Genomic DNA, 12,500 nt, shown 5'->3' on the forward strand with positions numbered 1-12,500 from the left:
AAAAATCGGCTGTAGTGTTTCAGTGTGTGTGTGAATGAGTGTGTATGGGTGTTTCCCAGTACTGGGTTGCGGCTGGAATGGTATCTGCTGCATAAAACATATGCTGGAATAGTTGGCGGCTCATTCTGCTGTGGTGACCCCTGATAAATCAATGAGTAAGTCAAAGGAAAATGAATGAATGCATGAAATTACCTAATTCAATTACAAACCAAATGACCTCTTCCTGCACTACTCCTACAGTGTGTCCACAATCTAAATGTTATTCATGTAAATTAATAACACATCCCTATTATAGCATTTTAAAGTCAAAACCAGTGTGAGTTTGTTTTGTAGTTCAGCATGTGCTGTTTGTTTCTGTGTGGTCTGTGTGTGTGGCCTCATGTGTTTGTGTTCATATGTTCTAGTTTTCCTCCATTTTATAGGGTGTGAACCCTGCCGAGAGGAAATAGGGATAATAGATGTTCTGCCTAAACGTAATTACTGTCACTGTGTGATGCATTACGAACTTCTCCTTTGTTTACGGGCTGAAGCAGAAAAGTTCCCGCGCTTTGATCAATTCATTTTACTAGTTGATCCTCTGTTTCTCTTTTGTTCTTTGTAGTAACCTTTATTGTGATGTAATAGAGACTTAATGTAGCTGTCGGGTTTCTGGAGTCGCGAAACGCAGATAAATGAAGCGAATCCCTGCGGAGGAACAAAGATAAACAGGTGCTCTCTTTGAACGCCTGCCATAAAGCAAAGTGATACAAACGCAGAGAGATGTTTCACACCGGAGGACGTTGCCATTGAAGACTGATTTTATAAAGGCTAATCTGCCGTTCGCAGCGTGTGAAAACAGTGCTTTCCATGTGCTTCGTGATTTAAGCTACGTATATATGTATATATGTAGCAGTGCAGTGATTTGTATGTGATTTCTGCAGGTAAGAGTCCGCCTCAGGAGTTTACAGCCATCATTCAAGCGCTCACGCCTCTTCAGTCCCAGCAGCAGCCCATATTCAAGCTCATCCATGCAGTCGCCAAGTCCAAGTTCTGTGTGCAGGTGAGCTCCAATTCACACAGTCCAAGTCAAAATAATTTAAAATAATTCAATTTTGATTTCACAAGGACTTTAAATTGGCTGCCAGCTCAAAAATCTATCTATCTATCTATCTATCTATCTATCTATGTATCTATCTATCTATCTATCTATCTATATATCTATCTATCTATCTATCTATCTATCTATCTATCTATCTATCTATCTATCTCTGTCTGTCAGTCTGTCTGTCTGTCTGTCTGTCTGTCTGTCTGTCTATCTATCTATCTATCTCTGTCTGTCTGTCTGTCTGTCTGTCTGTCTGTCTGTCTGTCTGTCTATCTATCTATCTATCTATCTATCTATCTATCTATCTATCTATCTCTGTCTGTCTGTCTGTCTGTCTGTCTATCTATCTATCTCTGTCTGTCAGTCTATCTATCTATCTATCTATCTATCTATCTATCTATCTATCTATCTATCTATCTATCTATCTATCTATCTATCTATCTATCTGTCTGTCTGTCTGTCTGTCTGTCTGTCTGTCTATCTATCTCTGTCCGTCTATCTATCTATCTATCTATCTCTGTCTGTCTATCTATCTATCTATCTATCTATCTATCTATCTATCTATCTATCTATCTATCTATCTATCTATCTATCTATCTATCTGTCTGTCTGTCTGTCTGTCTGTCTGTCTGTCTGTCTGTCTGTCTGTCTGTCTGTCTGTCTGTCTGTCTGTCTGTCTATCTATCTATCTATCTATCTATCTATCTATCTGTCTGTCTGTCTGTCTGTCTGTCTGTCTGTCTGTCTGTCTGTCTGTCTGTCTGTCTGTCTGTCTATCTATCTATCTATCTATCTGTGTCTGTCTGTCTATCTGTCTATCTATCTCTGTCTATCTATCTATCTATCTATCTATCTATCTATCTATCTATCTATCTATCTATCTATCTATCTATCTATCTATCTATCTATCTATCTATCTATCTATCTATCTATCTCTGTCTGTCTGTATCTCTGTCTGTCTGTCTGTCTGTCTGTCTGTCTGTCTGTCTGTCTGTCTGTCTGTCTATCTATCTCTGTCCGTCTATCTATCTATCTCTGTCTATCTATCTCTGTCTGTCTATCTATCTATCTATCTATCTATCTATCTATCTATCTATCTATCTATCTATCTATCTGTCTGTCTGTCTGTCTGTCTGTCTGTCTGTCTGTCTGTCTGTCTGTCTGTCTGTCTGTCTGTCTATCTATCTATCTATCTATCTATATATCTATCTCTGTCTGTCTGTCTGTCTGTCTGTCTGTCTATCTATCTATCTCTGTCTGTCAGTCTATCTATCTATCTATCTATCTATCTATCTATCTATCTATCTATCTATCTATCTATCTATCTATCTATCTATCTATCTATCTATCTCTGTCTGTCTCTCTGTCTGTCTGTCTGTCTGTCTGTCTGTCTGTCTATCTATCTATCTATCTATCTATCTCTGTCTGTCTCTGTCTGTCTGTCTGTCTGTCTATCTATCTATCTATCTATCTCTGTCTGTCTGTCTGTCTGTCTGTCTGTCTGTCTGTCTGTCTGTCTGTCTATCTATCTATCTATCTATCTATCTATCTGTCTGTCTGTCTCTCTATCTATCTATCTATCTATCTATCTATCTCTGTCTGTCTGTCTGTCTGTCTGTCTGTCTGTCTGTCTTGTCTTGATTGGGGTGGTGGACAAATTTGCAAACATGTAGTAATTACAAAAAAAAAATAATTATAGACCCTCGCCATGTGAAATATAATAAAAAAAACTGTTATATTTTATTTATTGGTATAACTTTTTAGGTACAGTTGAAACTTGGAGTTTACATAGACTCTAAAAAAGGAACATAACCATTTTTTTTTTCAATTTCTAATAATAAATCATACTAAATGTTTACTATTTTAGGTCCATTAGGATTAACTAAATGATTTACATTTGCTAAATGCCAGAATAATGAAAGATTTTTTGTTTCTTTATGAGATTTTTTTTATTAGTTTCTAGACCAGGGGTCACCAATCTCGGTCCTGGAGGGCCGGTGTCCCTCCAGGGTTTAGCTCCAACTTGCCTCAACACACCTGCCTGGATGGTTCACGTATACCTAATAAGACCTTGATTAGCTTGTTCAGGTGTTTTAATTAGGGTTGGAGTTAAAATCTATCTATCTAAAATCTATCCATGTCGCGCGAGAACTGAAGACCGGGTGGGGGGGGTTTACCCGGGGAAAACCCAAGCGAACACAAGGAGAACATGCAAACTCCACACAGAGAGTATCGGTTGGCTCAGCTACTATTTGAACCAACGACCTCCTTGCTGTGGGGCAAAACAGTGCTAGCCACTGAGCCATCGTGTCGCCCGAACAGAATTGAGAAGGAGGGAGAAGGGATAGATGGGTGGTGGGGGGGTTTTCCAAAACAAAGATGAGGAATGAAGTTTAGGCTGGATATTTATATTGAATTTAGAGTGATCTGATAGTTCAGGGGTGTCAGACTCAATCTCTTGAGGGCCGAAGCCCTGCACAGTTTAGTTCCAACCCTGCTCCAACACACTTACCTGTAGGTTTCAAACAAGCCTGAAGGACTCAATTAGTTTGATCAGGTGTGTTTAATTAGGGTTGGAACTAAACTGTGAAACTGAGTTTGACACCTGTGGGCTAGTTAGTGATTAGTGATAGGGATCAGCTGTAGTCAATCCTACCACGTGCTCCTCTCGAAATTAGTTTAAGAAACTTCACTTATAATTCTAAGGCGATGAAATGGCTGCAATATACTAAAGAGAGAAACATTTAAAGGGGTCTGAATTCTTTTCATACCCACTGTATTAGTTAATTCTGTTCCTGCATTCCATTTTCTACAATTTTTCCTTTTCTACAGTTGCACATCTAGAGACAGCCATACTCATGCTTGGAAAATACTGATTCCGAACTAGCAGCTTTTCTCTTGATAAGCAACTAGAAATAGCAGCAGACAGTGGTTTGAGTGAGAATATGCCTGAATTTCATCTTTATTAGTGTCAAATCTGTGTTCAGCCTTGCATTTAGCATCTGCAAAATGTCTAAATGTGTAAGTAAATGACACATGTTCTGCCTATGGAACTCTTAGATCATTTCTGCTTTGATTGGAGTCTCTCGCATCTATTTTTAGTCAGCAGATGACTATCCAATTTGCTTATACGTTGTGATATCTTTTTTTAAAGTAGGCAATAATAATTCAGAGCCACAGGTTACAATCCAAAATTGTGAAAAAAAATTTGCGTGTATGAAAAGTGCAGTGCAGCTCATGTGTTTTAATGTGGTTTCAGATTTTAGTGCTGTGGAACTGTGAGAAGCCTCCACCGCCCAGAAACAAGTGGCCCTCCATCACAACGCCCTTCTCCATCATTGAGGGCAAGAGAAAGGTGAGACAGATGAGAGAAAACGAGAAAGATGATGAAATAAAAACAAAGGAATTGCATTGGATTTATGTCTTGGCTTGCAGCTGCACAGTTTTATGCACACACACACACACACACACACACACACACACACACACACACACGCAGTAGCACAGACTGTCAATGTAGATAAAGACTTTTATTTTGAATTTTATATTTCATGTCAGAGGACTTCGAGGACAACACAGAATCTTAAGTAGTGCGCAAATATACTTCATCGAGAACATATTTTACACTTAGACATCACTTTTTGGACACAAAGGACACTATATACTCTATGATTGCAGGTTAACCATGTTTATATACTGTCCAAAATATGCACGCTTTAACTTTTCTGATTTTGTGCAAAAGTAAAGCTGCTTTCATTATGTTATTGCTACCCAGCTAGCAAAGTTCATGTGGCTCTAATCCGGCCCGGTCCGCTCCTGTTTGCCAGATCTGACCACAATTAAACCATACCAATATCACATATTAGCTGGAATTTAACTAAATGAACCAGAACTGACCCTATTCTAGGCCACAATTTGCTTGTATTCTGGCCCAAATCTGGCCTGGCCATTGGTAAACATCAGTGAATTATAATACTTCACAGGTTGTGCCTCACTTCATTTTGTTTGCTGTAATGGACACACTTTTCAAGCACAGTTTTAAAAGTTACAGAAGCCCAAAGAAAAAATATATTAAGAAGTTCAGGGCTATGAGCCCAACTAAAGCAAACACTTTTCTCCATGATCGTGGCTTGAGTCTCTGTGGTCCACAATTGTTTCAGGACAACTGGGCCACATTTGCCATATCTTCTCTGGGCCACTACATTCTCAGACCCACATTAGCCATAGCTTACTGTGCTGAATATTTACCAAAAGTGGCCCACATATGTTTTAGGACAACTGGGCCACATTTGCCTCATCTTCTCTGGGCCACTGTAGGCTAACGGCGGCATTAGCCAGAGTTTACTGAGCCAAAAACTCGCCAAAAGTGGCCCACATTTGTTTAAGGATAACATTTGCACCAACACGTGTGAGCCACTTTAGGTTTAGACCCAGATTACCTTTAAATGACTATGCCACATTTTTGCCAACTGTGGCCCACATTTGTCTTCCATCATTTGGGCCAAAATTACCATTTTCCACATGGGCCACATTAGGCTCACATTCAGATTACATTTTGCCATAAGTGCCAAATCTTTGCCTTAAATGGCCCATGTATGAATTTGAATCTTTGGCTCCCCTTTGCCATTGTACAGGTGGGCCACTTCAGGCTCACATTCATTTTGTCTGGGCCGAAGGAAGACCACCAGTGCCGCATAACTACCTAAAGTGGCCCACATTTGTATGCCATGTGGGGTGGAGTCCACTTTATGTGGCCAAAATAGAATGTCTGAAATTAGAAATATCTGAAATGAATAGAAAAAACATACAAAATGGTGGGGCGAGAGGACCGGGATTGAGACATTCTTGTGTCAATTTCATCTTGACTCTTCCATGCTGTATATTGGTTCTGGATGGTTCCATTTGGAAGTTTCAAGCCTCTTCAGCTGCTCCAGAATGCAGCAGCACGAGTGGTCTTTAATGAACCTAAAAGAGCACATGTCACTCCGCTGCTCATTCGTTTGCACTGGCTGCCAGTTGCTGCTCGCATCAAATTCAAAGCTCTGATGTTTGCCTACAAAGCGATTTCTGGCTTTGCTCCTTATTATCTGCTCACTTCTGCAGATCTATTTGCCCTCCAGAAAATTGCGTTCTGTGAATGAACGTCGCCTCGTGGTTCCATTCCAAAGTGGGAAGAAATCCCTTTCCCGAACTCTCGCATTCAATCTGCCCAGTTGGTGGAATGAACTCCCTAACTGCATCAGAACAGTCACTCGCTGTTTTCAAGAAACGACTAAAAACTCAACTATTTTGTCTCCACTTCACTTCCTAATCTGCAATTGCCTCTCTGGATATACCACTAACTGTACTCAAAAAAAAATTAAAAATTACTAATACTTTCCTTCTTAAAGTCTTAGGGCTCTATTTTGACGGTCCATGCGCAAAGTGTAAAACGCAGGGCGCAAATGCTTTCAGGGCGTGTCAGGACGCGTTTTTGCTAATTTAAGGACGGGAATTCTGCCTTGCGCTTCGGCGCATGGTCTAAAAGGGTTGAGTTTATTTTCTAAAATGAGTTATAGGTGTGTTTTGAGAATAAACCAATTACAGTCTCATCTTCCATTCCCTTTAAGAGTCAGCTGCGTCGCGCCAAGAGTGCATTCACTATTTACAGGACGCAAAGTAAGTCTAAGTGGAAAAAATGAACATTTCACAAGCAAACAGTTAACAGTTTTTTAACAGAAAACAGTTAAACAGAGCATCTACTGCGTGAGAATGAGAGATAATGGATCACTTTCACTTTCGCTCTTGGATAGGGAAACCTTTACACACAGACATTAATTAGTCTATAAATAAATACTTTTGTTTGCTAAGCGCAAATATTCGTTTCAAAACTATTTCTAAATTCAGTTCTAATTTCCAGCAAACGAGTAAATGAATAATAATAGCAAAGTGTGCTCAAAAACCTGAGTTATATCCTAAAACACATGCTGTGCCCCATATGGTCTAAAACCTGACAGGTGGGCAAATCTAAGCTTGTTTTTAATAAAACAAATATAAATATGGATATAATAAATAATACTGATAATAATAATAACATTATACAAAAGCAAATTGTTATGAATGAACTGAAAAAGCCTCCAGAGATGAAGGAGACATAAAAGCAGTGATTTTTCATATTTATGTAGGCTAGAAAATAATATGTTTTGTAATATTTTAATCCTTTATATTTATATCCTATATCTATTCTTATTATATCCTATATATATATATATCCTTAATATTTACATTTTTCATGTGTAAAGATATTTGCCTATTGCTCTCTTGTGTGTATTAAGCAGTGTGTAAGCGAGGCGCAACTCTGCGCTGGAGTTTAGACCGGGTTAGTTTTGTTCTAATGAAAAATCTATTATAGTTTCTCAAAAAAGCAACGCGCCAGCGGTCCGCCTCAGAACGCCTCCCTTTTTAGACCAGAACGCCTATGGGCGCAAAAATGAGCGCTAATGCATTTCCTATTTAAACAGCGTAGCGCAACGCCTCAAAACGACTCTTGCGCCAAGCTTAAACTACCAAAAGACTATTGCGCCGTGCCTTGCGCCACACTGCGCCGGGTGTATGATAGGGCCCTTAGACTTTACAGACCTGAAACTTGCCTATAGCACTTATTCACTGTTGCTCTTATAGTTGTGTAAATTGCCTCCTTGTCCTCATTTGTAAGTCGCTTTGGATAAAAGTGTCTGCTAAATGACTAAATGTAAATGTAAGTTTCCAAAAGTGCATAAATCATTGCACAACTGAGCCATATGCCGGCAGAGGGGCAATGCGTATCTTTTGTAGCTATGTATAATTTGTAAATTACAAACCCAAATCACTGACTTCTTGAGGCAGCTGAATGCATGTTATATGCGATTGATGTTTACAACTTATGCCACATGAGGTAGACACAGAATATACATGGCTTGAGGGTACGTAAATTATGGGATAGTTTACTTTTAGAGTGAACTATTCCTTTACCTTCTAGTGCCAAAACTAGGTGACAGAAACTTTGTGATGGCAATGAAACAGAACAGCGCATGACGGTACAGATGTCACCATTTAAACGTCTGAAACGAAGAAGCTGTGCGTGTTCATGTGTGATTTCTGCACAGCTGTGCGTGGGTGGTTATGTGAATCTTCTGAATGTATCTTATCATTAGCACCTTTCAGACTTTATCTGCTCACCCTCATCCCTCTTTGCACATCTTTTAGTCGTTTACATCTTGTCATGTGTTATTTACAGAGACAGTTAGCCCGGGCAACTTAATGTGATGCATTTTGTGTTGCATGAAAATGTAGCTATTTAGGCACTCTGTGTCTGTGGAAGGAGATTAATTATGCTTAACTTGATAATTGTAGATTAAAAATTTATAGTTTGTAGATAACTGTTGATCTATTTGTATGTGTCTGGACACGTTTAAGTTTATGGATGTTTTTTAGATTATAATTGTATAATATTTTATTTTTTTAGGAACAAAACTTACTTAAAATGTTCCAATAAGGTGCAAAACATAGATTACTTGAAAAGAAAGAAGTCCCCTTTTTTTGCGTTTCCCAAGCAACGACGTAACTCGCGACTGAACTATCATAGTACGATGTATTGTTTGGGAAAAGAACGATGTAGTGACGAGTGTTTCCCAAAACCCGTAGCTTTTCTGTCGCAGATCCATTGCTTGAACCACGTTAGTTATAAGTTAAAACAGCCGTAATGATGCTCTAAACTGGGTGGAGAAACTACTTCTTTAGAGAAAAACCCATAATTTCTTTGTGCAAATGGTATTGTTTTACTCAAACACGCATTTAAAATAAAATCCAATATTAGATTTGGTAAAAACATGCACTCACTTTCCATATTAACAGAAATATATGTAAATGACACATATAGGGCCTGTGTTTGCTTTACTAATACTATTGAGAAGTTGAACATTTCATATTCTATTCTAAAACATAAAATCACTTTTATCACAGCTAACACGTATTCATATATAAATCATATAAGTAAATAAATAATGAGGCTGTTTATTATAAAATAAAATGTAATATTTACTATTTATTAGAAATGAAAAAATCATGCTTTAATAATGATATTAATAAATATGATGATGATGATAAGAATTGTTATTATTATTATTATTATTATTATTATTATTATTATTATTATTATTATTATTATTATTAGTATTATTATTATTATTATTAAGATATTGTTTATTTATTTATTTATTAAGTCTACTTTTACAATTTAACACATGTTAACCACAGCAGAAAGTTCTAACCAGCAGGCTCATGTCATATACAGATATTTAATAAATAACTCACTATAAATTAAAAGAATTACCGTATGCTTTTTGTTTTCTCAAGCTTTGGAGACGTAACATAAATTCTGCTTTTAAATAATAGGTCACCTATAGCTTTCGCCATGAGGCTGTGTTCAAATTGACATCAATGTTTTCAAAGTGCACTGCGAAGGGAGCACAACTGTAAACATGAAGATCGATAAAACTGAACTGTAAAAATAGTTTGAAAGCAAATTATACCTAAGAGAGATGACCTTAATGCTTTTTTATTTTTAAAAATTCTAACTTTGAACGTTAGAGAGTTCTAAATGAATAGGGCATAGGGGAGATAAGTGGGAATAGAACACAGCCAGGAACTGCCAGAACTACAACTCCAGAGGTGTAGTTGCTAGTGCTCAAGTTTGTGACGCAGTGTGCGAATGTTCATTGGATCGACGGATTTGGGAAGCGGCAAATCAACAAACTAAGTTTGTAATGACGGAACTTGCAACCTTAGTTGGCCGACGATGGTTTGGGAAACGCACCCCAGGTCAAACTAAGCATCAGAAAGAGGACGAAAGCTAAATTAAGCGACTGCAACGGATGTTGGTGCCAGACGGGCTCATCTCACACAACATTAGCTGTACACCCAATAAGACACCACCAAACTGAGTTGATTTTTGCAAATACAGTTATACAGCGGTATCTCTGTAAAGACAATTCAACAAAATGTGTCTAAAGTAAGTTTATGGTTATATGGCGTTTAATTGAATTGAAATTGCACATGACTGAATTTATATATACAGAATAGTAGAAACATTAATAAATGCATACTACTTAGTGTAAAAGTGCCATTCGTTTTCTTAAACTATGTATTGTACTATGATAGTTCAGCAGTGATTTACAACATTGATTGGGAAACGCTCCAAAAATAACTGGAAAACATATAATAAGCATAATATAGCATAATTCTGCAGAATAAGCTGCAAAATGAACCAGACGTAATGCTGATGGCCAAAACCCTGGCTATGAAAACTGGTCTCTGGTCAGACAGAAGGGATGTCAAAGGGGGAAGTTCAAGGGTCTTCTAAACCACTTAAAAGTGCTTTTCCATTAGGGTACTGTAATAAAGTGATGCCCACACGCTGATGACCATACAAAACAATTCATCATCTCAAGAGATTCATTATGAGACTGACATTTCAATTATCATCATCGTGGCAGCCAGATCTGAGTATCATTCATCAAGTTGTTAACAGCTTTTTGATTTTATATTAATGGGTTTTACTCAACCTAGTTTACATATATTTGCTTTTGAAAAATGTGTGTGTGTTGGGGGGTGGGGGTTAGATTATATCAATCTAGTGGACGGACGGATTGGGATGGATGAATTGGGATGGCGGACAGACGGATAGATTTGATTGAACTGGATGGACGGACAGACGGATGGATAAAACTGCAGGGATAGATGGATGTATTAGATAGGGATGGATTGATGGATGGATGGACTCGATTGGGATGGATGGATGAATTCGATTACGATAGATGGATGTATTTGATTGGGATGGATGTATTTGATTGGGATGAATGGATTTGATTGGGATGGATGGATGGATGGATGGATGGATGGATGGATGGATGGATGAATGGATTTGATTGGGATGGATTCTACTGGGATGGATGGATGGATTTGATTGGGATTGAAGAATGGATTTGATCACGTTGCATGGATTCGATTAGGATGGAAAGATGGATTGATTGAACTGGATGGACGGACGGATGGATGGATTTGATTAAACTGGATGTATGGATGAATGCATTTGATTGAGATAGATGGATTTGATTGGGATAGATGAATGGATTCGATTGGGATGAATGGATGAATTCGATTGGGATGGATGGATGGATGGATGGATGGATTCAATTGGGATGGATGGATTTGAATGGGATGGATGGATTTAATTGGGATGGATGGATGGATGGATGGATTCAATTGGGATGGATGGATTTGAATGGGATGGATGGATTTAATTGGGATGGATGGATGGATGGATGGATGGATGGATGGATGGATGGATGGATGGATGGATGGATGGATGTGAATGGGATGGATGGGTTTAATTGGGATGGATGGATGGATGGATGGATTCAATTGGAATGGATGGATTTGATTGGGAGGGTTGGATTTAATCGGGATGGATGGATGAATTTGATTTACCAATGGATAAATAAATGGATGTATGGATGGATGGATTTGATTGAACTGTATGGATGGATTGACGGATGGATGGATTTGATTGAACTAGATAGATGGATGGGTGGATTTGATTGAACTGGATGGATACATATGCTGGATAAGTTGGCGGTTCATTCATCCCAGATTAATAAAGTGACTAAGCCGACAAGAAAATGAATGAATGAACAATTTTAAAACAATGTTTAAAAATCAACCTGTATTAGAAACACACATGATCCAGAGCCCTAAATAAAATGCGGCTACTTATTTTGAAAGGAGTAAGAATTAATGTGCAAAACAGATAATAAACATTTTAATCAAAAGCCATTTGTCCAAATTAAATCTGATTGTGACTAATAAGCTATCAAACCCCAGATCCAAATCATAACACGCTTTTATCTGTCGTGATCAAAATAAATTGGAGTGGTTTAAAACTGAGATAAAAGCTTAATCGAGAAATAAGCAATCGTTCTTTAATCTCAGAATCTCTGGGATTCGAAATTTGCAAGTGGGTGTGCATGTGTGTGTGTGTGTGTCAAAGATCATAAAGAATGAAGTATTTTGCAAATGTAAAACTGTAAAATGTTTCATGTGAGAATTGGGTTTAGGTATGGGGGAACAGAACATGCACTCTGTACAGTATAAAAATCATTACGTCTATAGAGAGTCCCCATAAACAATAAAACAGGACCGGAGTGGGACTCCTTTTCAGCCCTGGAGTTTCAAGCCTTAGACCAGCCCACTTCAGTTCATGACTGACTATATTAAAATAACGTCAGTGTGATCTTAAGAAGACAGCGCAGTCAGTCAGTTTTCTTTACCGCATCCGTACGTGATCATGTGATGGGTGAAATTTGAGGTTATATTTTGTTTATTTGAATTTGTTTATGTA

General features: G+C 38.0%; 1 protein-coding gene across 1 annotated transcript in view; it reads left to right on the plus strand.

The window, feature by feature from the left end:
• Positions 1-12,500, plus strand: part of LOC101885478 (exostosin-1) — a 443,183-nt gene that overhangs the window by 391,726 nt on the left and 38,957 nt on the right. Inside the window, exons 7-8 of the mRNA XM_017352664.4 lie at positions 921-1,039; positions 4,344-4,439. Of these exons, the coding sequence (XP_017208153.1) occupies positions 921-1,039; positions 4,344-4,439 (215 nt within the window). The remainder of the gene's footprint in view (positions 1-920; positions 1,040-4,343; positions 4,440-12,500) is intronic.

This window comes from Danio rerio, chromosome 20 (genome assembly GCF_049306965.1).
Source record: "Danio rerio strain Tuebingen ecotype United States chromosome 20, GRCz12tu, whole genome shotgun sequence".
In the NCBI taxonomy this organism is placed as follows: domain Eukaryota; kingdom Metazoa; phylum Chordata; class Actinopteri; order Cypriniformes; family Danionidae; genus Danio; species Danio rerio.